Source organism: Cyprinodon tularosa, unplaced genomic scaffold (assembly GCF_016077235.1).
Source record: "Cyprinodon tularosa strain WSP-4 unplaced genomic scaffold, ASM1607723v1 ctg277, whole genome shotgun sequence".
In the NCBI taxonomy this organism is placed as follows: domain Eukaryota; kingdom Metazoa; phylum Chordata; class Actinopteri; order Cyprinodontiformes; family Cyprinodontidae; genus Cyprinodon; species Cyprinodon tularosa.
In genome coordinates this window covers 155,979-178,476 of record NW_024038982.1, presented here as the reverse complement: position 1 = coordinate 178,476, position 22,498 = coordinate 155,979, and the positions used below count along the sequence as shown (strand labels likewise).

Here is a 22,498-nt window from a genome sequence, read left to right as displayed (position 1 = left end):
GGTAAATAAATATAATTGCCAAATCATGTGTTTAAATTATAAAATGTTTTAATTTGATATGACTCATTTTAATTGAATATTTTGAACAGCACTACAGAACTCTTGTAGGACCTACTTTCAGCAGGTAGGAAATGGACGTAAACAGTGCTAAAGGCAGTCTCATTTTAACTTATTTCTATAAAAAAAAACTTCTGCAGAATTTTTATTTTGTTGTATATGAAGCTGAATCTATGAAAAGATGTTTACCCTTGGCTACATGTAACCATTTATATATTCAGTAGGCCTATTAGTAGGATCCCTAACATATGTCATTAAAACCCCGTTATTGTTATGCATGTACACAGAATTTAAGAAAAACAATGCCATACATAAGATTATGCATAGTGAAACAGAATTAAATAAAGAATGTGTGGAAAAACACGAACAACGTGCTCAAATACCATTAAAAAGCCAACAAACATACTAAAATCTGTAGATATTAAAAAAAAGAATCAACATCCTTTTAGTACTACTTAATATCCACTACTTTCAGTCTTCAGTATAAAAAGGTTTAGGTAAAGGCCATCATTACCGTTATCACACCAGAAGCATGCTATAATAGGGAAAACAGAATAGCTCTCCTAAAACCCCTTCACTACTGTGCTATTACATGCTGAAAAATGTGATGGCATATTTCTAAACATCTGACTGCTCTATTGAGCTGAGTTGCAGCCATAATCCAGAGGTGAAAACAAGATAATGTCACCATAACCTAGTATTGGCCAGGTGTTCGTTGCAGGCTTTATTATAGAAGAATCAAAAGATTAACAAAAAGAGTTGTACAACAACCAAGAAAAGAAAATCACAGATAATTTCAGAAGTATTTTTTTTCATGAGCATAATATGTAATTCAGTCAACTGCATATCCCCCTGGTCTCCCTCAGTGTAAGGTCTTTGCTTCTATAAAAAAAAAAAACGACAAAAAAGTTGTATCCCAATTGATTTTTGCTGCACAATTTTTAGACAAGACAGTGAAGTACAGCACTGAGAAAAACTGATCAGATTAAGAAAATCAACAAACTACATTTGGAGAAGAGATGGCATTTTACATCAGTCCCAAAGCATCACACCATTGAACCAATAATTTATAGAGAACATCATTGGTTGGTTTCACAGTGACAAAATAAAGCTTCTGGAATGGTCTGGTCTATTGTTTGGCATGAAGCAAATAGAAGAGTTTCCCAGATCCTTTACATTTTAAAGGACAGTTTATTTGGAATAAGTGGTCATATACACACCTTTAAAAATCATTCAAGTAGTTGCAAAATTCAAAGGATGTCAGCTCTTCTTACCAGAAATCATGTTTGCAGTACAAAATTACTTCAGCTGGCCATAGCATGCTTTTCTTTTTTGTAGAGATTAATGAAATTGAGGGCTTTTGTTTTAGTAGAAAAGCTGAACCTATATAATTGTCTCTTTGCAAGTTGTCCCTGGCTCTTGCATAACTCTGTAATGGAGTGGTCATGGCATATAAGCACCGGACCTACTTTCTTTACTGAGAAAAATGTTGATGACTTTAGTAGTTTATTTAATTGCTATCCCATGACACATTTTAAGAATAATCTAGGCAGTAGAGTTTTTTGAAATGTCCTAAACAATCCCAGATGCAGAGAAATGCTCCCTCAGTCTCTGCAGTTTGATGGAAGTTATACAGGTTTGCCATCCTAATGAGTCAAAGCTTTGTTGTTTATCAGGATATGTTGCATTGTTGGCTTTAAGTGATGAAAGGCTGATTGCCATGTTTAGCTAGTTAGTATGATGAGTAAGGGCTGTGAAGGCTGTTGTTTGCAAGCCTTGACACAGAAAGTGAATCAAGATCTCCAGAAAGAGAAAAGCACTGTAAGAAAACTGGCAAACCAACAGCATAATTTCACAGTCTATAGTCTATATTTAAACACACAGGAAAAAAACACAGCTTAAAACTGAGAATTATCTTTTAAAGACTATATTTACAAATTAAATCAAGCCACATATAATTATTTTTAGATATGCAACGCATTAAGTTCTGTTCATAGTTTTTCTTATTAAAGGTAATTTCCTCATCAAATGCTTAACAACCCAATGTCAGCAGGAAGGTGTGAATATGTTCCATGAGAGAATGAACTGTAAAGTTTCTGAGTCCTTTCCAGCTTTAAAATCTAAATTGTGCTTCCATCAGTGTCTATTTCCACTTTCAGACTCGTTTTTTGGGCACTCAGAGAAAATCTTTTGAAAGTGCTATTCCAAAGTTAGGGGCAGCCATCAGGATAGCAATGGTGCAAATGATGTTAAAAACACTAAATCCAACCAGGCACAGGCGGTCAATGACAGCAGCTGCAAACTGCCACTGCTCCGCTAGACTCAACTGACGGTCCTGCTCACGAACACGTTCTACCAAGAATTGCACCTCATTTAGAAGAGCCTGTAGCTGGTTTTCCACAGCGACAGATTGAATCATCCCGCTGTGGCTCTGTAGCGCAGCTGCTCTCCCACCCCCAGGCTCTAAGCCACAGGGTCCAGTAACTGTTCCTGTGCGCTCAGGATCTGGAGATACTGGAGTTTCCAGTGGGGGGCCTCCAAACTTTGAAGAATAAAGGTGTTGATTTCTTGATATATCTGCAATCGTTCCTTCCCCACCTCCTCCCAGTGCAACACCTTCGTCTCCTTCTCCTCCTCCGGCTGGTCCTCTGTTAGCCCTCCCATTGCTGGTAGTTCGGCACCTCTGAATGGGTTCCATGTCAGCAGTTGACTGGAAGGTTTGAAAACCCATGTAAGGTAGATGACCATTGGGCTGAGGTGGTGGATAGGAGCTTGCATTTGGCTGGATATTTGCCTGCGAGTTTGGGCGGTGAGGAAGTTGGTGGGACAGAGGGTGGCTGAACTGAGCTAGGCTTGCCGGCAGGGAGCTTAGACTCTGCGGCAAGATGGAAGGAGCGGGAATGGGGATGCTTGTGGTGGTTGTGGTCGGAGAAGACAGGGTCTTGCTGTGAGAATCTGCTTGGCTGCTGGAAATAGTGGGTTCTGCTCCCTCTCCTGGTCGCTTCATGCGCAGGAACCAAGGAACCCACTGTAGCAGGACCAAATGTACCTGACAGTTAATGACAGAAGAAGACAATCAGAACATCGGCGATTAACATGTAGTCACATAGCAAACACAACTCTGAACATGTTCCTTAGTCCACTGCAGGTGGTAAAATTGACTTTAATGTACATTGACTGTATTCAGCAATGGTTCTTGTTTACATGGTTCTGAGTGAGCAACTGCTTTTTCCAACCCCCCAACCATTTAAAATCTAATAAAGAAATTCTTTGCCTGGCCATGTCTTAAAACCATACATGGCCAAACTGGCATAAGTTATAGATGCTAATACTGCCCTGAGTGACAGACCACTTTTGGCCCACATCCAAAACCAGCACTGTAGCTTTTTGAGAAACATTTAGTATGCTCACTTTTGTTTTGTAGAAATTAACAAAACAGAGAAGATGTGGTAAAACGTGCGGGCTCCCCAACTGGATGGATTTTATTTGCCAGTTATTGCTTTTAAGGAGGGCTATAATATTTTGAATTTAAAAGCAGAAAATAGAACATCAAGAATCTTTAGTCAGCTGTTATGAGTTCTTTATTATTGCTGCCTTGGCAGGCACTGTGAAATAGAATAATTGACAAGGCTAAAAAAGTGTTTTCAAGTGGCAATTTCAAGAGTCTTTATTATAATTAAGAAATAGCAATTAAAAGGAATGATGGGATCAAAGAGCAAAAGCCCTTCACGAGAGAGCTGCTACTATAGAATAAGGCAAATTAAACACTTTCAGTTTACTTGAAAAAATACATATAATGATCCCTTATATTTTCAGTAACTACTGAACCTAAGCAAGTGTAAAAAAAAGTTTCACATTTCTTTTCTATTTTAGCCGGAGATATATGTGAACAAAAGTAGAGCATTGTGAAGTTTAAGGAAAATAGATAATTATTTTTTTTTTGCTTATTTATTTTTTATTTTATCTAAAAAAATAAAAAAAATTTTTACCAATTCTCACTTACTTTAACACTCCCAAATAAAATCCAGTGCAACTGAGATTTCGAATCAGTATCTCAACCTTTGCACACCTGACAAAACCGTGTAACCAGTGTAATTAATAAGAGGCTGCAGAGATCCACAGCCTAGGAAGTAGAATATGCTGAAACAATGGTTTGTCTAGCCTAACAGAAAAAGTCATAATTATAAAAAGAAAATGTTATTATTAAAAGAAATCCAAAACAAGTCTTGCTAGAAGTTTGTCACAAGTCATATAGAAGGAGGGGCTCTGGTCAGATACGATTTAAATTGAACTGCCAGTGGGTAACCGCCAGATCCCTGAAAGCCATTTGTGTGAGTAGACCATCCAGCAATTCTTATTTTAACCTCCTGATATCTTCCTGTCTGGTTCCTGTTTTATCCTGCCCGTCTTGCTCCTGTCAGATACAATGCATCTCCAACACCACCGAGTGGTTCTTGGCCACTTATCCTTTTCTCCCCCTCTCAGTGATTCCAGTTGCAGCCTGTTCCTGCAACCCCATTTTATTCTTCTTTGAACGCTTACTACTTGTGTCAGCTGAATTATTGGGTCTCCATATTTTGTCCAGGCATTAAAAGAGTTTGCGTGTATTAAAGCATGTGAATAGCTGATTTACAAAGCAGTTGATAATAAAAAATTGTCTTTAAAGTAAGCAGAACAGCAGGTGCAAACTGTTTCGCATGACTAACCCTATACATTTATGAGTATTACCAAAAAATCACCACCTAGAATTAACTAAGCCAATGGATACGAGCCTTCCATTAGATAATTACTGAATGGGTGATTATGATTCAGCTGGCAAGTAAATTAATGCAAACTGGTGCAATGAGACTTCTAATTGATTAAACGACCATATTGAACAATGCATCCCACGGTCATGGAAAAGATGTCAGTCGGCTTCTGAAAGGTCCAATCATTGGCATGCTTCAGTCGCAGAATATATCTAAGGGGATTGCAAAAGCAGTGGAAAATTGGGTTAAGAGCTGTCCTACGCATTATTTAAAAAATTTAAAAAGAGTGGGTACCCTTTGTCTGTAAGATTGTTTTTTATTTGTTTTAGGCTCTAGTGGCTTAATTTAATTTTTTTAAAGTAGGCAGATAGAAAATAGGATAACCATGATGACAGCCACATCGAGGACCAGAGCCTCAGCACATGGGTTACTTGATTAAACCCTGCACCACCACTGCACTCATCGTCTTTAAGGAGAAAAAAATGTGGCTGGAAAAAAGATCCTGAAGGGTCATTATAGGCGATCACTTAAAATTCTGGAATTTAATTGAAGAAAAAGAATAAAACTCTTGAATATGTTCAATATTGAAAGTAAGAGTATTTCCACACACAATGCAATCAGAACTCAATGGATTGGGATTGGAACAGCTATGCAGCCTTAAGAAAACCACTAATCAGTTAGACTAACAGGAAGAAAGGGACTTTAATTGCTAAGGGGCATAAAGATTAGACTCTGGAGAAATGGAAGAAGGTCATATGATCCGAGTCCAGTTTTACCCTGTTGCATGATGGTTGGTACATCAGGGTAAGAGGAAGTAAAGCACCCATCATAGTGCCTACTGTACACACCTATTGTGGCAGTGCTATTATCTGATGTTTCTATAGTTGATCAAGTCTAGGTTCAGCAACACTATTTTCTAACATAATTAGATCAGCTGACAACCAGTTAAATCCATCAATGGGTTTTCTCTTCTATCATGGCATTGGCATATTCCAAGATAACAATGTCAGGATTCATTGTAAATTGTTTAAGTGGTTCAGAGAGCATGAGACATAATTTTTCAAACAGGGATTGGCTACCTTATTGCTACTGAGAATCTTTATGATGTGCTGGAGTAGGCTTTATGCAGCGGCATTTGACATGTGGGACGGGATACACTGACTAGAAGATGAAAGACTAAAGTCGGGTTTACCATCCACATGTGGCTTTTCTCTCCATCCCCTGCAGCTCATAATGCCTTTATTTATCTGTTGAGGTTCTCACTTTGGGGCAAACACTTTAAAAGCATCTATCAAATTTTAGTGAAAAAATGTCAGTAAATGTTTGCTGTTATCAATGCTAAAGGCAGTCTAACAAAAGCTTTATAGAAAACCTCATCATGACACCTAGGGACCTCTGTGATTTTTTTCCCCCCGCCTGACTATTAGTGGGAAAAAGACATCTGACCATACTGCACAGACTTAGGCAGAAATTTGTATGAACTTTTGGGCTATTTTTATGCAATTAAGCCAGGACCATGACCATAAAGGGATGCATAACTCTGTGTGTTGCTTCTGTCAGAAGGATTTAGGGGAGCAGCTGACAAAGTCAGCTTTTTCAGGATTTATGACAGGCATTTAATCTTAAAATTTTATTATTTTTTTTTGCTTTTTTAAAACTTTTTGTTTCCCTGTAGATTTACCCCATTTTACTTGCAGTTGTGAATATGGATTTAAAAAAATTCCACAAAGTATCGACACATAGACAGTAAATACTGATGTAGAAAAAGGAAGAAATTATTTGTTAAGAGTTTTTTTTTTTTTGGTTTCGGGGGCTCACAAAACTTTACTAGAATAAAAGGTAAGCCAATTTAGCCAATATAGAAAGAGCATATATCACTTTTAACTTTCCCTGGGAAATCTTTAATACTTTCTACAGTAACAAAATATATGGAAAAGTAAATCTCTTCCCTGCTCTGTAGACACCCATCTAATGAGCTGACGGTGTAAAGAACTCACCCAGCGTGGCATATGTCCACTGTTTAGACTGTGGTGATGGAACTGGAGGACGATGACTGTGGCTACCACTGACATTCCAACAATTACCATGGTGCTAGCAAAGTACTGACCTAAAACACACATATTGGTTATCAAAAAGGATGACAACTTCCAGATATAAGTCATGTGTAAGCACAAAGAAAGAAACAACTAACCAATCAGTGGTACAGAATCGGAAGTGGCGGGCATAATCTCTGCAACCATCAGCATGAAGACAGTTAGAGAAAGCAGAACAGTGATGCCTGAAGGGAGACAGGACACCAGGGAGTCATGGAGTGAGAAAATCAAAGAAAAGATTGTCTTCTAAGTATGGGGGTGCAGGAGTCCAACACAGTGAATAATGTATGATGTGTTTGACTTCCTGCCTTAGTAACCCATCTTTCTAACACTTAAAAGATCATAGTTTATCATCATTTAAAGAGCTACACCTTTGTAGGCATTTAAATGTAAACATGCCAATATCTTAGTAGGTGTGCAGTTTTGTAAAACCACATTAGTATTTTCTAACATGTTGTCTATGTAGTATTTTAACTTCTGAACACACAAAATTTATATTATATGAAATGTATATTATTTAAACTTATTTTTGGGTATGACATTAGATAAGGTTTTATGAACCGCTCTTTGACTCTTTTAATTATTAAAACTATAATTTTTCCTTTCACAATTGAACTAAACTGACACATCAAATCCCAGTAGAATACATTAAGCTTTGTTGTTTCAAAGTGGCAAAAGCACATGGATATGGACAAGAGTCTGGTTATGCATAGTATATATCTATTTTCTTGCAGACATTATGTCTGTTTCCTTTCATCTCACCAAGACTGATCTTCTCCCCCGAGTTGGCCGGGAGCAGAAACACCACCAGGGTCATGGAGGAGAGGAGCACACATGGGATGAGCAGGTTGAGAGCATAGAATAGGGTTCTCCTTCGTAGCGTCACTACGAAGGTAACATCTGGGTATGGCTCTGCACAGCAGTCATAGAAAACCTCATTACGACCCCCAGGGACCTCTGAGAAGACAGGGAAATAAAAAGATGCGGCAAAGGATTTATATTGTTCTGCAGCAGAACGTGACTGATGTAACTAATAAAATGTTTTGAGTTTGACTGTGCAGTTATAGGAAAGGCATGAGGAAAAATGTAGCAGCGGATCAGAATTTATCATAAATATAGCTGCATATAATTTTTTATAGAAAATGTTTTGGATGAATCACAAACAAATATTGTGATTTTTTTATTTATATATAAACAAGGAACCATGAAAAGATGCTTTGAATTCTGACAGGTTTCATTTATCTGGGAATTCCAGTAGATCTTTCATGCATTCATACCCATAAGGTCCCACTCTCCATTCGGCATGTATCCGGACACATCTGCTTCCTTCATTTGAATGTCCAGCAGCCAGCCGTCAAAAGTCCATGAGCCGAACTTTAGCTCACAGCGCTGGATGTCAAATGGAAACCATCTCACATCCACATTGCAAGTGCTAACGAATATGCCTTAAAATCCAGAAATAAGGAGAATTTATTTCCAGTGAAGCAACATCCCCCAGTATGTGACACAAAGTAGATTAGATTAATAATTAACTATGGCAGTCATGTGGAAGGATAGGAAAATTATGAATATCTGAACGCAGCAGACTTTGTTCTAATTTAATTTTGTGCAGGATGAGTACACTTTCTAAATGAATAAACAAGTCAGGTTTAAATTAGGAGACTTCAGCTGTGAAGACGTACCTGGAGGCAGATACTCACAGAAGCCACTGGAGTTAACCAGCACATTGGTCTTGAAGGTGGCATCAAATTTATCGTGAGCGCTGAATAAAGACAGTAAAGCGATAAAAGTTTGAGCTGCAGCCGCTGTAAGGATATTATTTGAATTAACACCTAAATAAAATCCTTAGTGCTGTAAAATGGAGCTAGTTTAGGAAATACGGGTCCAGTTTAAAGTTGATTAAAGAGGATTTGAACGACAAAAGTATGGTTCAATAAACCACTTGCTTATGTTAAATTAATGTGCATTTATCTATGGGTTTGTAACTTAATTTTTTATAGTAAAGATAAAGGATGACATTTGTAAATAAATAAAAAGGTAAAAGGTACTTAATCTTTTAAAAAATCTGCTTTAATCTTTTAGATTGTAGAATAAAAGGAAAACACAGCAAAGCTGAAACTGCAAAAAAAACTGAAATCCATCCATCCATTATCTGACACGCTTGTCCCAATTGGGGCGACGCGAGGGGTGCTGGTGTTTATCTCCAGCTGTCAATGGGCGAGAGGCGGGGTACACCCTGGGCAGGTAACCAGTCCATCGCAGAAAACTTAAATCTAAAGAAGTAATTTTTTCTTCAAATAAGGGCTTTTTTTTTTTAACTGAGGAGCTGAATGAGATCCTTTGCTCATGGAACAAAATAATATCCATTTAAAATAAGAAAACGATTGCATTGTCATATTTCAAGTGCATGTTATCTATTTATCTTTTTTAAGATCCAAAATACTAATTCCAGTGGCAAATCATCTTATTTAATTACTCAAATTAGGGGTAATTGCACTTGATTTAAGAAATTTTACCTTATTTCTAGATGTTTTTGCAATGTAAGCATTTCTAAGTCTAGAATTGAATCTGACTAGGATGCTTTTTCTTATAGAAAATACTAATGAGGACCCCAAAAATCCCCCGTACTACTTAGATGTTTATCTTTATGATAATAGATTAAGGAAGGAATAATGGAGATTTTAAAAAGCACATTCTCTTGTTTTTTTCAGACGTGGATAAGAATAAACCAATTTACAGGAAATGCTAAATGGGTTTGTGTGTTTGTATGAGTCACTCACCTGTTATAGAGCAAAATGTCAGGAGTCCAGACCTGGTCAGGGGTAAAACGAAGGTTCTTGACTCCAGGATACTCTGACTGATTCCACTGGAGATAGTGGTCATACCATTGCTATGAGACATAAGCAAAGACCTATTTCAACTAATGTAAGAGTAAATCCAATTTACTGTTAAAATATTTTTATAGTGTGAAAACACTGTTTTAAAGTGTGAAAACATAAAAAACAAATATATTCATGTTTTCACACTTTAAAAAGTTTATTTTGTTATACTGTGAGGCACTGTCTTCATTTAAACTAATAAATATGAAGTCTTAGACTGCATAAATTAGGATTTTGAGCTATAAGAATACAACAGAAATAGATTCATCCTGCTTTCATAACGCAGTGTTTAGGGGAAAAGCAAGAAGCTGTCCTCCTGCTGAGCAAGCCATTACTATTATAATGAAAGCCAAACAGCACCGTGGATGGCACTGAGCATAGTATTGCAATGGCCGACGGCCCGCAAAAAGCTTTCCGCTACACAGATCAATACCACATTATGAATGTTATCTATTATACTCACCATCTGCAGCCAGGCGTTTGTGGTGAGGATCTGATTCTTCTCATCCTTGCATGACACAAAGCAAATAAGATAATAAAGGTTTTTGCAGTTCAAATATAATAATGTCTTTCTCTTGTATCAGTCTTAAAATACTGCTGTACTTTTAGTAATTTGTTGTTTTTCCATATTAAAAAGTTGAAGATTGAAAACTATGATTCTGTTGTAATCACTCATATGGTTACAAAGAGAATATCTTAAAGCAATTTTGTATGAGACACAACCATGCTGACCTAATGTTTACATGTTTTTCAATGAAATGAAGCAGGTTGTGGTGAATATATCCAATTTTTGTCCAACACCCATTTAGGTTATTTTGATAATTATTTGAACAATGAATTCTGTGTCAAAACAACTAAGTTCATCGTGCAGTTTCTAAGATAAGACAATTTCATATCAGTTTTCTTTTAGGGAAACATTTAAAAAAAAAAACTAGTGGATAACAAACAGATGGACCCTCTTGATATTCAAAATACAGTAGGTAGCTACATCAGTGGAGCTCTGTATATCTACCCAAATAAGATACAAAAAAAAATGTTGTTCAGTTTGTGGACAAGGGCAAAACATACTAATCATGCTTTCCATGCCACATATGCTAACCAAATGATAACATCAAAATTACAGTGAACCCTCGTTTATCGCGGGGGTTACGTTCATAAAAGAACCCGCGATACGTGAAATCCGTGAAGTAGAAACCTTTATTTTTTTTACAGTTATTATACAATGAAATACTCCATACAACATTGAAATCAAGGAACAAAAACTTTTTACAGGCCCAAGCGTTTGTTTAACAAATAAATGTACGGTATAAACGTTGTTGCTGTCTGTTTTTTTTTTACAAATAACTACTGTACTGTACTGTAAAATAATCTAGTTATAAATAAATAAGTAATAATTTTAATCATCAATACGAAATGAAGCGTTAATATTGCGGGGATCAGCACCGCCCCGCCGTGACGGATTGGAACGGGGAAAAAAAATACAAAGTACAGCAAGACAGATAGTGACTGACGTGTACAGTACAGTATTTCACTGCTGTTCTGACGGAGCCGCTGCATCCTGATGGCTCTGTGGCGTTTTTTTCTTCTAAAGCCTGCGGTGCAGGTGTGTTTTTTGGAGAGAAGAACATAGTTATCGGTAGTTGTTGTCCCTTTATTTTCTTCTGGGCCAAAAGATCCTTATAAACCGACATGCCACCATTAATATGTTTGACAATAAAGTTTAACAATGCATGATGCAAATCCGTGAAGCAGCGCGACCGTGAAAAGTGAACCGCGTTATAGCGAGGGTTCACTGTACACCATAATTCCTTAGGATGGCTGTGATTATGCCACACATATAAAGTCAAGGAATCTCTTTGATAGAACTTAAACAGCAACATGAATCAGACTAAAAGATCTAAACACATAGAAAACCCTCATGTTTTTCATGTACAACATTGCTACTGCACAGCTTAGAAACTTTTAGATGTTCGAGCTCGGCCTTTCAGTGTAGTCCCTGTTCTCTAACTGTGACTAACTGTGTGTGCTCTCTTCATCCTCTGACATGGGAACTGATTCGGAGCTCGACTGCCTGGCTGTGTGTTTCCTGGACGGTGCCGCATGTGGAGCTGGTTGACAGTTGCCTTTTGTATCTCTGCTTCTTTCTGTATGTCTGTTTCTGTCTCCTTGAACCCCACTCCGCCTCTGCTGATGGCCGCTCACACTGACTCCGGTTCTGCTGAAGGTCGCTTCCTTTTAAAAGGGAGTTTTCCTCTCCACTGTCGCTACATGCATGCTTGGTGTGAGGGATTGCTAAAGAGTCAATGAGTCGATGCAATCAACTGGTTTTCCTTAAATAAATAAAAATTCAATCAATCTGACTGTATGATCTGGTTGAAATGTTGAGATGAAATCTTGAGATGATACAGTATGTGTTGATAATTGGTGCTATGTAAATAAACTGAATTGAAACACTAATCATTGCCCTGAGAAGCTCTGTTGGTAAAGCTCAAAGGTGGATTTAAGGGGACAAAACTGATCTAAATTAGTTTATTCTTTGGTGTATTTCACACTTGTACAGAGTTCAGTCTCAACAGTCTTCTCAGCAATGATGCTTTAAAGTGGATACATTAATTGTCCAACTGGTTAAGGTCTATGAACCTTTGCTCAGACACTGGCAGCTGAATTCTAATACTTAATACTCTTAGGATTACTGGGGTTCATCCAGTCTAAAAGTGAGCCATAAGACTGAACAGGTCAAGTCTTATGAATCATAACTGGTTTCAAGGCACAACCTGAAAATGCATGCTGGTGCTAAAGTCTTTACCGTTTAGGGGTTCATACCCATATTCCTTATTCTGTTTTTGAAAGACTATAGCTATCAACAAACCCTCTCCCAATGGGTAACTAACTGAGAAATCAGGGTTAGAAGAGCTTTGTACTGACGCCCAAAAGACAGCATCCTCTACACATGAGATCAAAAGTGTCTCTTCGAAGTGTGAACACTTCACATAAGAGCATTAATCAAAGCAACACTTCACCAGTAAGTCGTTTAGATTAGGGTGGCCAGTGAAATGCAACATGTGGCAGGTTGTTGAGGAAAGGTCAGAGCCACTTAAATTGTTCTCTAACATTAGAAAAAAAAATCCTCTGAGCTGAAACAGAACCACCTTTTTAACCCCACATTTCAGCCATAAAATATTGACTCCTTCATTGTTTTTTTTTTCCGTTAATGATAAGATCATAGTTTTTCCCCAGATCATCAAAAAAAATTATATAAGACAAAAGACCAGAATAAACAATAAAAGCAGTTTTCAAACATTTCATTATTTTTATTTCTTATGGATTTTTTGTTTATTTTTTAGATTGTTTTGACTGTTATCTTGATTATGTCTTCCTTATTAAACACAATCTGATCTCAATTTGACCTCCTAGTTATATTAAGGTATAACAATAATTTGATATTTTCTATATAATGACTTAACAGTTTTTGGTTGTCTTTTTAGTTCATTTGTACCAACAAGTCTAATTGCTGCCTGACCTCTAGAACTCACTTATTTAAAACCTTTCCCACAGTCATAGATGGTAGAGGTGTTGTGATGATCTGAAGTTTTTCCTCAACCATCAGGAATGGACCGTGTGCCAATCATTCATTAGTCATGAATTCTGTTTCCTGGCTGAAAAAAAACCTAAGGAGAATTTACCATCATCCCTTTGTGACCCAAAGATGAAGCCTACCTAGGATATCAAGGAAGAGAATAATCTAAGGCACACCAGCAACTGCAACTATAAATTCCAACCACAGAAAAATAAAAAACTAAATATAGGCCTTAAAGTGGTATACTTAAAATTTAACTGAGATGCTTTGACATGATTAACAAAATGGTCTTTAAAGATCAAAAACTCCTCCATTCTAGATGTGCAGAAACACTTCAAGGGGAATGGCCTCATCGCCAGAGAGCATAAATACGTGTCATTTTATATCAGCAGTCATACAGTAGGTTGGACTTTTTGTATAAATGGTTTTCAGATAAGTGATGGGTTGTATGAACTGACAACAGAGGGATCAGTTTGAATACTAGCATTAAATTTGAAAAGGCAACTCAAATCCTTAAAATAATGAACAATATTTAGGGAAAAAATCCCTGTTTAAAAACATTGGGCTAATATAATAAAACTACTGAGGCATACCACATCTGCGACCTGTATCAGAATGAAGGAGAAGTGAACGATGAGGGGCTGGGAGTCGTTGGCCACCGGTCTTTCCATGGGGTTGTAGTCCCTGAGCAGCTCCTTCAGAAGAAAACGCTGGTGTGGGCCCTGCGCCGACTCTAAGCAAAGGATGATGGTGTGGGTAACAGAGTGGGAAATTGGAAGAAATGGCTATCAGATCACAAAATAAAAGGAAAATGAGAAAAGATGGAGAAGTACTGCAACTGTTGTGATTGATCTAAAGCAAGACGAGCAGGAGGATAATTAGGAAATTAAATTTAGAGTTTAGAAATGTGAGAGTCTGCCTAAAATATGCACAGGCAGGAAAATATACGAGTAGGAAGACAGAAATAGTCCTGCTCTTCTTAATCAATTACAGCTTTGATTGATCACGAGCACCCAGCCAGTCTTCCCTCTTCCGTAAAAACGTCCACTTGGTTTTATCCAGGAAATATTGAAGCCATTAAATAGTAAAACACCCTAGACAGACACAGACAGCACTAACAGCAATGGGGGCTTAAGAAGCGCTTCCTTTTAAGTCTCAAACTACGCCAAAGGCCTTAAAATTGCTGTTGATTCGAACTCTGCTGTTTAATCTCGGTTGATTTGGGGAGACGTGTTATAGGTGGGTGTAAGAGGTGCTCTAAATAGACTCAAAACAACTGCAGAGTGCATGAAATAGTTTTACAATATCTGTTCTGCCTCTAGCCCTCAGTGAGAGGGCTCCTGAAAACGGTGTATGATTAATGCAGGTACTGTGGGGTGTCAAATCTATTTTCACTAGCAGAACCTTGAAAACCAGTTTGAGTTCAGGGATAGAAGATCTTTATACAGGTATGCAGTATCTTAGTGTTCGTAATGTCTCACAACGAGTAATTTGGTATGCTTCCCTTTATGTTTCATATTAACAGGACACTCCACATTTATGCTTACACCGTGTTAAGGTGTGTTAGAAGTGTTACAATTCAGTGCTCTTACATTGAAGTATGACCTCATGTTTTTTGGAAAATACAAATCATCAAATGGGTCAAGAAATAAATCTAACTATAGGAATAGAGATGCACCGATCCGATACCTGGATTGGATATCCGCTCCATTGTTAACTAATTAGCTGGATCATATTTAAGTGATTTGATATTGGATACTTGAAATCCAATCCAGTGTACTTTACATAGTTATAACTGTTATTTCTTTCTTTTTGCTACTTATGTGTTAATACATACGAGAAAGTACATCTATATAATTGTTTACATGTTACATTTTTTAACAATATTAATAGCAAGGCTAATGTCTTCATCCAAATGGCAAGATAAATGGTTAATTCCTTCAACAGTTGAATCAGACCGCATCGGATATCGGCCGATACACTCAGGTGAGTTAATGTATCGGATTGGATCAGAAAAACTGAAGCAGTGCATCTCTATATAAGACTGCTAATGCAATTATTGATCTCTATCAGCTTCTACATATGAAAGGGTCAATTGTTGATGCATAGCTATTTCAGTTTATCAGAGTTAAGTGAAATGTACTTGGTTACCCACCTCTTCCTGTTTTGCCACTGTTATTATCATCATGTGACAAATGGGCTGTTTCTTTTTTCACTACCCTAACGGGAAAAAAATGTTTTAGAGCAAGAACTGAAAAACACTTAAAATAACTAAAAAGGGTCAAAGTTCTTCCTTCTACCTTACAAACCTAGGAAGATATTAAAATGGTGGAATAAATCTCCAAAGCTCTGCATTAGGTAATAGCAGAGTTCCAACTGCACATATTTTAGATATGATTTAGGTCTGAACTTTTTCCATAGCCCTTCTAACAAAAACGATTATTTTATCCAAATTTGTAAATATATATCCAACCATCTATCCTGCTTTGCAGCTAGAATAGCTTCAGCTCATCTGAGAAGGCTGTCCACCTGGTTTCGAAGTGTGTTTATGGCAATTGTTAACCATTGTTCCAGAAGCCGATCATGAGGTCACACTCTGGTGTTGGACATAAGCGCCTGGCTCTCAGTCTCCACTGTAATTCCTCCAAAAAAAAAAATTATCAGGCTGAGCTCAGGCCAGTAAAGTTCATCCTCAACATACTTTTCATTCCACGTTTTTATGGAACTTGTGCACTGGTGCAAGAGGGGCCAGCTACAAGCTGCTCCCGCAAAGTTGGGAGCAAGAAACTGTCCAAAATCCAATCTTGATATGCTAAAGCATCCAGTTCCTTTTTACTGGAACTGAGGGGCCAAGCCAAGCTCCTGAAAAACAACCCTACACCATAATAACCCCCTTCCATCAAACTTTACACATAGCACAATGCATTCAGAGAAGTAGTGTTGTCCTGGCAACCCGCAAAACCGAGACTCATTCATCAGATTTCCAGATGGAGAAGTGTGACCTGTCATTCCAGGAGCGCGTCCCATTAAAGTTTTGCATTGCACTTAGTGATGTATGGCTTGGATGCAGCTGCTGGACCATGGAAACCCGTTTCAGTTCCCAAACACCTCCATTGTCTTATAATACAACTGACAATTGGCTGAAGAATATTTAAGGGCAAAGAAGTTTAACAACCAGATTTGTTCCATTGGTGGCATCCTATCACAGTTTAACGCTGGAAACCACACAGTTCCTGAGACAGACCCATTCCTTTACAAATGTATGCTTGGTTTTATACAGCTGTTGCCATGGAAGCACCTGATTCTTATATATAAAGTGGCATTAGGGACTCCAGTGACCATAGTCAAATGTTTTTGAGGGGCCAGAATGAGGAACATTAAGTCCTTCCAATCTCTGGCAAACTGACACAGCCCTCGAAATGTACTGGCTTGGGCATGGGAACGATCCTGACACGGAAGGTTTTGAGTCTCTACATCACCTCACCATCTCTGCAGATCTTTCACCAGGTCCCTTTGTGTATTTCTTGAATTTTCGCCAACCCATGTTATGATCAGTGTAACCCCAAAGAATGAGATCTTGTGTGGTGCTCCAGATTGAGGGCGATTATCTTTCAATTCTTACAATTTTTCCGAAATTTGATCTATTCTTTCTAGTCTTGCCCAGGTCTATAACTTTCTTCCTGGTGTCATTTGACAGCTCTTTGTTCTTGGCCATGCTTGATTATGGAGTCTGACTATTTCAGGGCATAGACAGTAGTCTTATATACAGATAATGGGGGCATTAATACAGGTATCATTGGTGAACATCTTAAAGTAAAAGTTACAAGTCAATGAGGTCCTTGTTATACAGTGTTATTTCCTGGATTTTTTCTCATTGTGTCTCTTATAGATGAAGTAGAACTTTCTTATCTCACTAAGAAGGAGAACTTGCACAATCAGTGTCCCTGTCTGTCTGTCCGTCCGTCCATCTTTTATTACAACATACCCATGGATGGAAAAATTGCTATCTTCTATGAAAACTACAGGGAAAATGATAACATATAATAGCATGGCTGGTTCATCATGAAAATAGATATATTGTCCTTATTCCCACCAATACATACAATGACCCACTTTGTTTCTAATTGAAAGACCTTCCTTTCCCACACAAAAACAAGCATATCATAAGACACTCATACTTGTTCATGCCCAGTCCCACTAAAAGCACCAGTTGAAGTCACTCACCTGGGAGCAGAGCCGCCAGTATCAACAGCCAAAAAGCCACTGCTTCCCTCATGCTGCATTCCTCAATATGAGCACTAAAAGAGTTGCAGAGGAGGAAACAGAGATGGAGAGAAAAATCTGGGAAACTGAGGTAAAAATGGGCATCTGTGGAGAAAAAAGGAAGCCTGCTGAAAATAGGTAGAGATTGCTGGCTTGTCAGCACTGGCAGAGCAGAAGAAAACAAGGAGAAAAAGAGAAGGAAGAGGGAGCAGCAGACACAGAGTGGGTGAGACACGCAGTGAAATGAACACTCCAGTAAAGAGGGAGATGCTGTGTGGGAGTCGATCAGATGGAGAGATCGGCAAACCTCAGCCTGTGGTCAAACTCGTACTTAATACTTCTATGAGCTTTCCTTCCTGCAGACTTAATGACAAACACCTATCTGTAGCTGACTGTCAGTCATTCTTATATCCTTATTCCCCAATTTAATATTTTCTATACAGCCTAACTTTTCTCAGTTACCATTTAGATCATATTTTATGCAAAAAAAAAAAGATTTTCTCTTTATCTTCAACAGCTTCTTGAATGAATTTAATTACATTTTTTCTCCTTTTTTTGCTGCTTTCTTATATTTACTGCAGCCATCTAGGATAACAAGCAGTGATTGGTAATTACATCTCTTTAGAACAAGATTGAACTGACATCTCAACATTCACAATGCAATGCTGACACCAACTGGTTCAGACACTTAATACATCGAAGATATCTGCGGTCCACTTAGTTGAAAGATTGTTGGGGTTGTTTTATTGGAATAAAAAATAAGAACACTTAAAAAATTTCATGACAAACCTAGATTTTTTTAATGCACTTCATAATTAACTGTAGGATTTCTTCCCAAAAGGATTGTGGTGACTTGCTTACCATCAAATTCATAAAATCCCAACAAGATTTTCTCTTTAGATATGCTGTCAAGTAAAAAGCATTCCACTTTGCTGAGGAGTTTTGTGTTTAAGAGTATAAAAGGAAAAATCTTATTATTATTATTATTATTACACACTGCAAAACCTAGATGAGAACCTGCAAAAGTGTGCAACTTGTTCAAAATGGAGAGCTTATTTCTAGAAAGCAAGTATTCATGTCAATAAATGTGTCATTGTTATCCTGGTGTAAGTCCTCGTGTTTTTTATTAACAATATTGTCAAATGAATTTAGAATTTTGTCATTGCGATAGTTTACTCTTTAAATGTTTTACACTGAAAAATGTCAAATCTTAATGCAACAATGTGAAAAATGCCCATAACAGCAGTATACACTTGCACAGCCGTTGAAAACTATGGTAAAGTCACATTACTGTATGTAACGACTTACTGTGTGCAAGACAAATATTTCTTCCGTTGATTACATTTATACATGCACTCTTTGCAGTTCAAATCTGCACACATCATTGTGCAAAAGAACAAAGTGCAACCTCATTTACAACAAACATTAACAGCCTTTGGGTATAACTATGCACAAATGTAAGCCATATCAGATTAGAGTGCATATTGGAAATGAACATACGACATACATCATCTATGCATGTATAGATATTCCTCTCTCTCTGGCCATATAGTTTTATTACATCACAGTGAATATCATCTCTTTCAATGCAGCAAGAAAAGCATCTTCTTGAGTGGCAGATCCACCCTCTGCAGGACCCTGCAGTGATGTCATCACATGCAGCACGTTGCTGGCAGGGCCATTTGGATATGTGGATGCAGGTCATTTAGCTTCCATCTCTAGGAGGAGGAAAACTCTATTGGATTTACCAATGGTGAGTAGGAGGGATATATTTCACCTGCATCCTGTAATGTCCTGCACACCACTGTCTCGTGACATCTAAACAACAATAATACAATCTCCAGTAACTGGAGTCCAGTTAGACTCCTCTCATTTCCATGGATTATGTCCTTGTAAAGAGCGTCTAAAAAAGGTCAGCAGATGTTGTGTGTTTTATGGATTAAAATGTGGGATACGGGTGAGGATGCAATTTCCTGAGATGTCTGCACATATAATATTCCCTCCTTGTTGGCCTGGGTCATCTGCACTTGCTCTCTGTCCAGTGAGATTCCTTTCACGTCTTCTGCCTCTCTGCCAGCAGGAACCCTGCCTTATGAATGTTTGTAGCAGTTGCCTGGCCTCCAGCTCCAATACACGCTCTGTTACAGAAAAGGGAGTGAGAAAAACAAGCACTTGTCCAGTGTAACATGATGCATTTTAGACAACAAATTGTACAGTATGCGCCGTTACTACACATACATATAAATGCAGTGCATGTCACTTCATAAAGTAAGAATTTTACAAAACTGAACATTAGAACATGTATAGAACACATACATACTTTATTTGTACAAAGCAGTGATATGTCTCCTTCCCTCTGTTGCTGTTCCATTCAGATGGTTCATTGTTCAACTTTTTAATGCTTATGTCATTCCTCCTCTGCACTGTCAATGTCAATCGTAGCAGCTGAAGGAGATTAATTATTCCCAAACATGTCATAATCCTCTAAAACAGCATTGTGTATCTCTCTCAACCTTCTGATATTGTTTGAAACAACCTTTGCAAAAATGGCTTCCTCTTTTTTTCTAAGTAAAAGGTGCCTTGTTTCAGCTCTGAGAGGTTGTCTTTCAATCCTGCATGGTGGAGAGTAAAATCACAGTAAATGTGTAAAGCTTTACTGTAATCCTACTGTACACTACAACATACTAAAGGTGTGATTACTATAATGGGCAAACCTTACAATGTCCATAGTCAGTAGTCTAAGTCATAGCTTACTTATTTAAAATGCAAAATTGTCAGTGGGATGTATTTTGAATTAATAAAGTATACTTACTCAAATGTAATACTAATGAGTTCATTGTTTGAATTGCATAATAAACAGGGTTACATTTATGCAATTCACACAATAAAATGTATGTATTTGATATAAATACAATAATTAGTAATTATTTTGAGTAAGTATACTAATATATTACTAATTGTATTAATATTAAATACATAAACCTGATGATTAGGTATTTATGGGAGTTTGTTATGTAATAACTGCTGATTTTACTATCACTTATTGTAAAATGTTTGTTTTAAATTAACCAGATACACTTTCTGTAAATGTTTTTTATAACTATGCAGTATTTGTGTTAACAGTTTCTCTCTTAATTCTTTGCCGTTTAGTCTTTATTTACTTTTTTTTTATACACTTTTAAGTTATATTTTGTGTGAATCTTTTCACTGAAAAATGTTGGTCAATCTGTTGCTGTTACAGCACAATTTTTCCATTGCAGGATAATGAAGGAATTTTCTGTTCTATTCTATTTCTTCTAAGAGAATGAACACATCTTTTCCTGGTTGGTTCATGTATGCTTGCAAATAGAGGTTTATGGTAATCTTATCTTTTGTGGCATTTATTGCTTCCCACACCCCTTCACATCAGTGAGGTTCACCTCACAGTAGCTTTTCAAAAAGTTTTAGGAAACAAAAAAAAATATTTTAAAGTCTGTGAAATTTGCTTTAATGATTTTGAGAACTAAGTTAATATTTTGTATGCAATTGCTCAAGCGAAGAAATAAGGAGTTTTGGCCGTCCATGGAATGACTACTTTGCATTTACAACAATTATAATTCATTTTGTATGACTTGACATGTGAAACGATAAAGTTATAAAACAGCTGAGGGTTGTATTAAAACAATTGATGCATGTCCAAAATATTAAAATGTCTAAATATTCTATAGGTTGAACTAGCTGTTGTGTGAATGTGGTGTGAGAATTGTGCCAAAGCAACTGAGAAAAACTGTATAAGAAAAGATGCCTAGTATTATATATGTTGAGATGTTTATATAGCCAGAGGTAAAAAAAAAAAACAGAAAATAGAATCACCATAGGCCAGTGCTGTTTCAGTAGTTACATTTATAAATATGTACCACCTTCTTAATATCGGTGGTAGCCTATGTGATTAAATTAATTATAAGCCCTTCAGTTCCTGAGCTTAATATCTCTGAGTTTTGGAAAAGGTTGTGATCCATCAATCACCTAGGAAACTAAATTTATAAAAATTGTAAATCCTTTTTTTTTTTTTTTTTTTTTACAGTTTTATGTGACGCTATTAGCAATATAGATATAAACTGTAGGATTAAAGTTAAATATGGGATTAGGATTAATTGTTATTAACACATATTTTTCTATTTTATTTGATTTTCTTTAGTTGCATAGACGTTAAAGTCCATTTAACTGCCTAATATATTATTGCTATTCAGAAATAAGTTTCTATTTTGATAACAAATTGAATTTAAAGCACACAAAAAAAGTTCATGCTTTTTTTTTTTTCTTTTCCACCAACCAACGTGTTGAGTGTCTATGTGTTTTTTTGTTTTGTTTTTTGTTTTGTTTTTTTGACACCTAAAAAGCATTCAGCATTAAGTGTCCAAGACAGAAAAAGCATATGATATGCTTTGGAAGGAGGGTTTATTAATTAAGATGAATAAAATGGGAATCAAAGGAAAAATGTTTAATTGGATTAAGGATTTTTTAAAGAATAGAAAAATAGAAGTAAGAGTTGGGGTAAATTATTCAAACATTTATGATATACAAAATGGAACTCCACAAGGTAGTGTATGTAGTCCAGTGCTTTTTAATATAATGATTAATGATATTTTTGATAATATAGATTTTAGAATTAATAAAGCATTATATGCAGATGATGGGGCATTATGGGTGAGAGGAGGAAATCTTAGTTATTTAAAAAATAGAATGCAATCAGCAATTAAAACGGTAGAAAGATGGTCACACGAATGGGGGTTTCGTTTGTCTGTTGAGAAGACACAAGTATTATGTTTTTCAAGGAAAAGGGATAATCCAACAGTAGATCTTAGATTATATGGGCATGAATTGAAACAGGTAAATATGATA

General features: G+C 36.8%; 1 protein-coding gene across 3 annotated transcripts; it reads right to left on the bottom strand.

Moving 5' to 3' along the window:
• Positions 1–752: 752 nt before the first annotated feature.
• Positions 753–17,880, bottom strand: LOC119786694 (neuronal acetylcholine receptor subunit alpha-7-like). Of its 3 annotated transcripts, none has more exons than XM_038290171.1 (10): positions 17,579–17,880; positions 13,948–14,087; positions 10,241–10,285; positions 9,679–9,788; positions 8,599–8,660; positions 8,176–8,343; positions 7,661–7,855; positions 6,997–7,083; positions 6,803–6,912; positions 753–3,106 (listed from the first exon to the last, which is right to left on the bottom strand). In XM_038290171.1, the coding sequence occupies exons 1-10, from the start codon at positions 17,628–17,630 to the stop codon at positions 2,234–2,236; spliced, it is 1,842 nt and encodes a 613-aa protein (XP_038146099.1). In that variant the 5' UTR covers positions 17,631–17,880; the 3' UTR covers positions 753–2,233. The 3 variants fall into 3 exon arrangements, with proteins under 3 accessions (XP_038146099.1, XP_038146097.1, XP_038146096.1); XM_038290169.1 differs by having other exon boundaries at positions 8,581–8,660; positions 9,679–9,785; XM_038290168.1 differs by having other exon boundaries at positions 8,581–8,660; positions 17,579–17,879.
• Positions 17,881–22,498: the final 4,618 nt, after the last annotated feature.

What these genes read in the sequence shown, in the direction of transcription:
- LOC119786694 (XM_038290168.1), bottom strand. Translation starts at nt 17,630, where the DNA reads ATGAGGGAAGCAGTGGCTTTTTGGCTGTTGATACTGGCGGCTCTGCTC. An exon ending in CGATTCTGTACCACTGATTG is followed by an intron (nt 6,913 to 6,996) that starts GTTAGTTGTTTC and finishes TGTGTGTTTTAG; the next exon opens with GTCAGTACTTTGCTAGCACC. An exon ending in GTGGACATATGCCACGCTGG is followed by an intron (nt 3,107 to 6,802) that starts GTGAGTTCTTTA and finishes ATTAACTGTCAG; the next exon opens with GTACATTTGGTCCTGCTACA.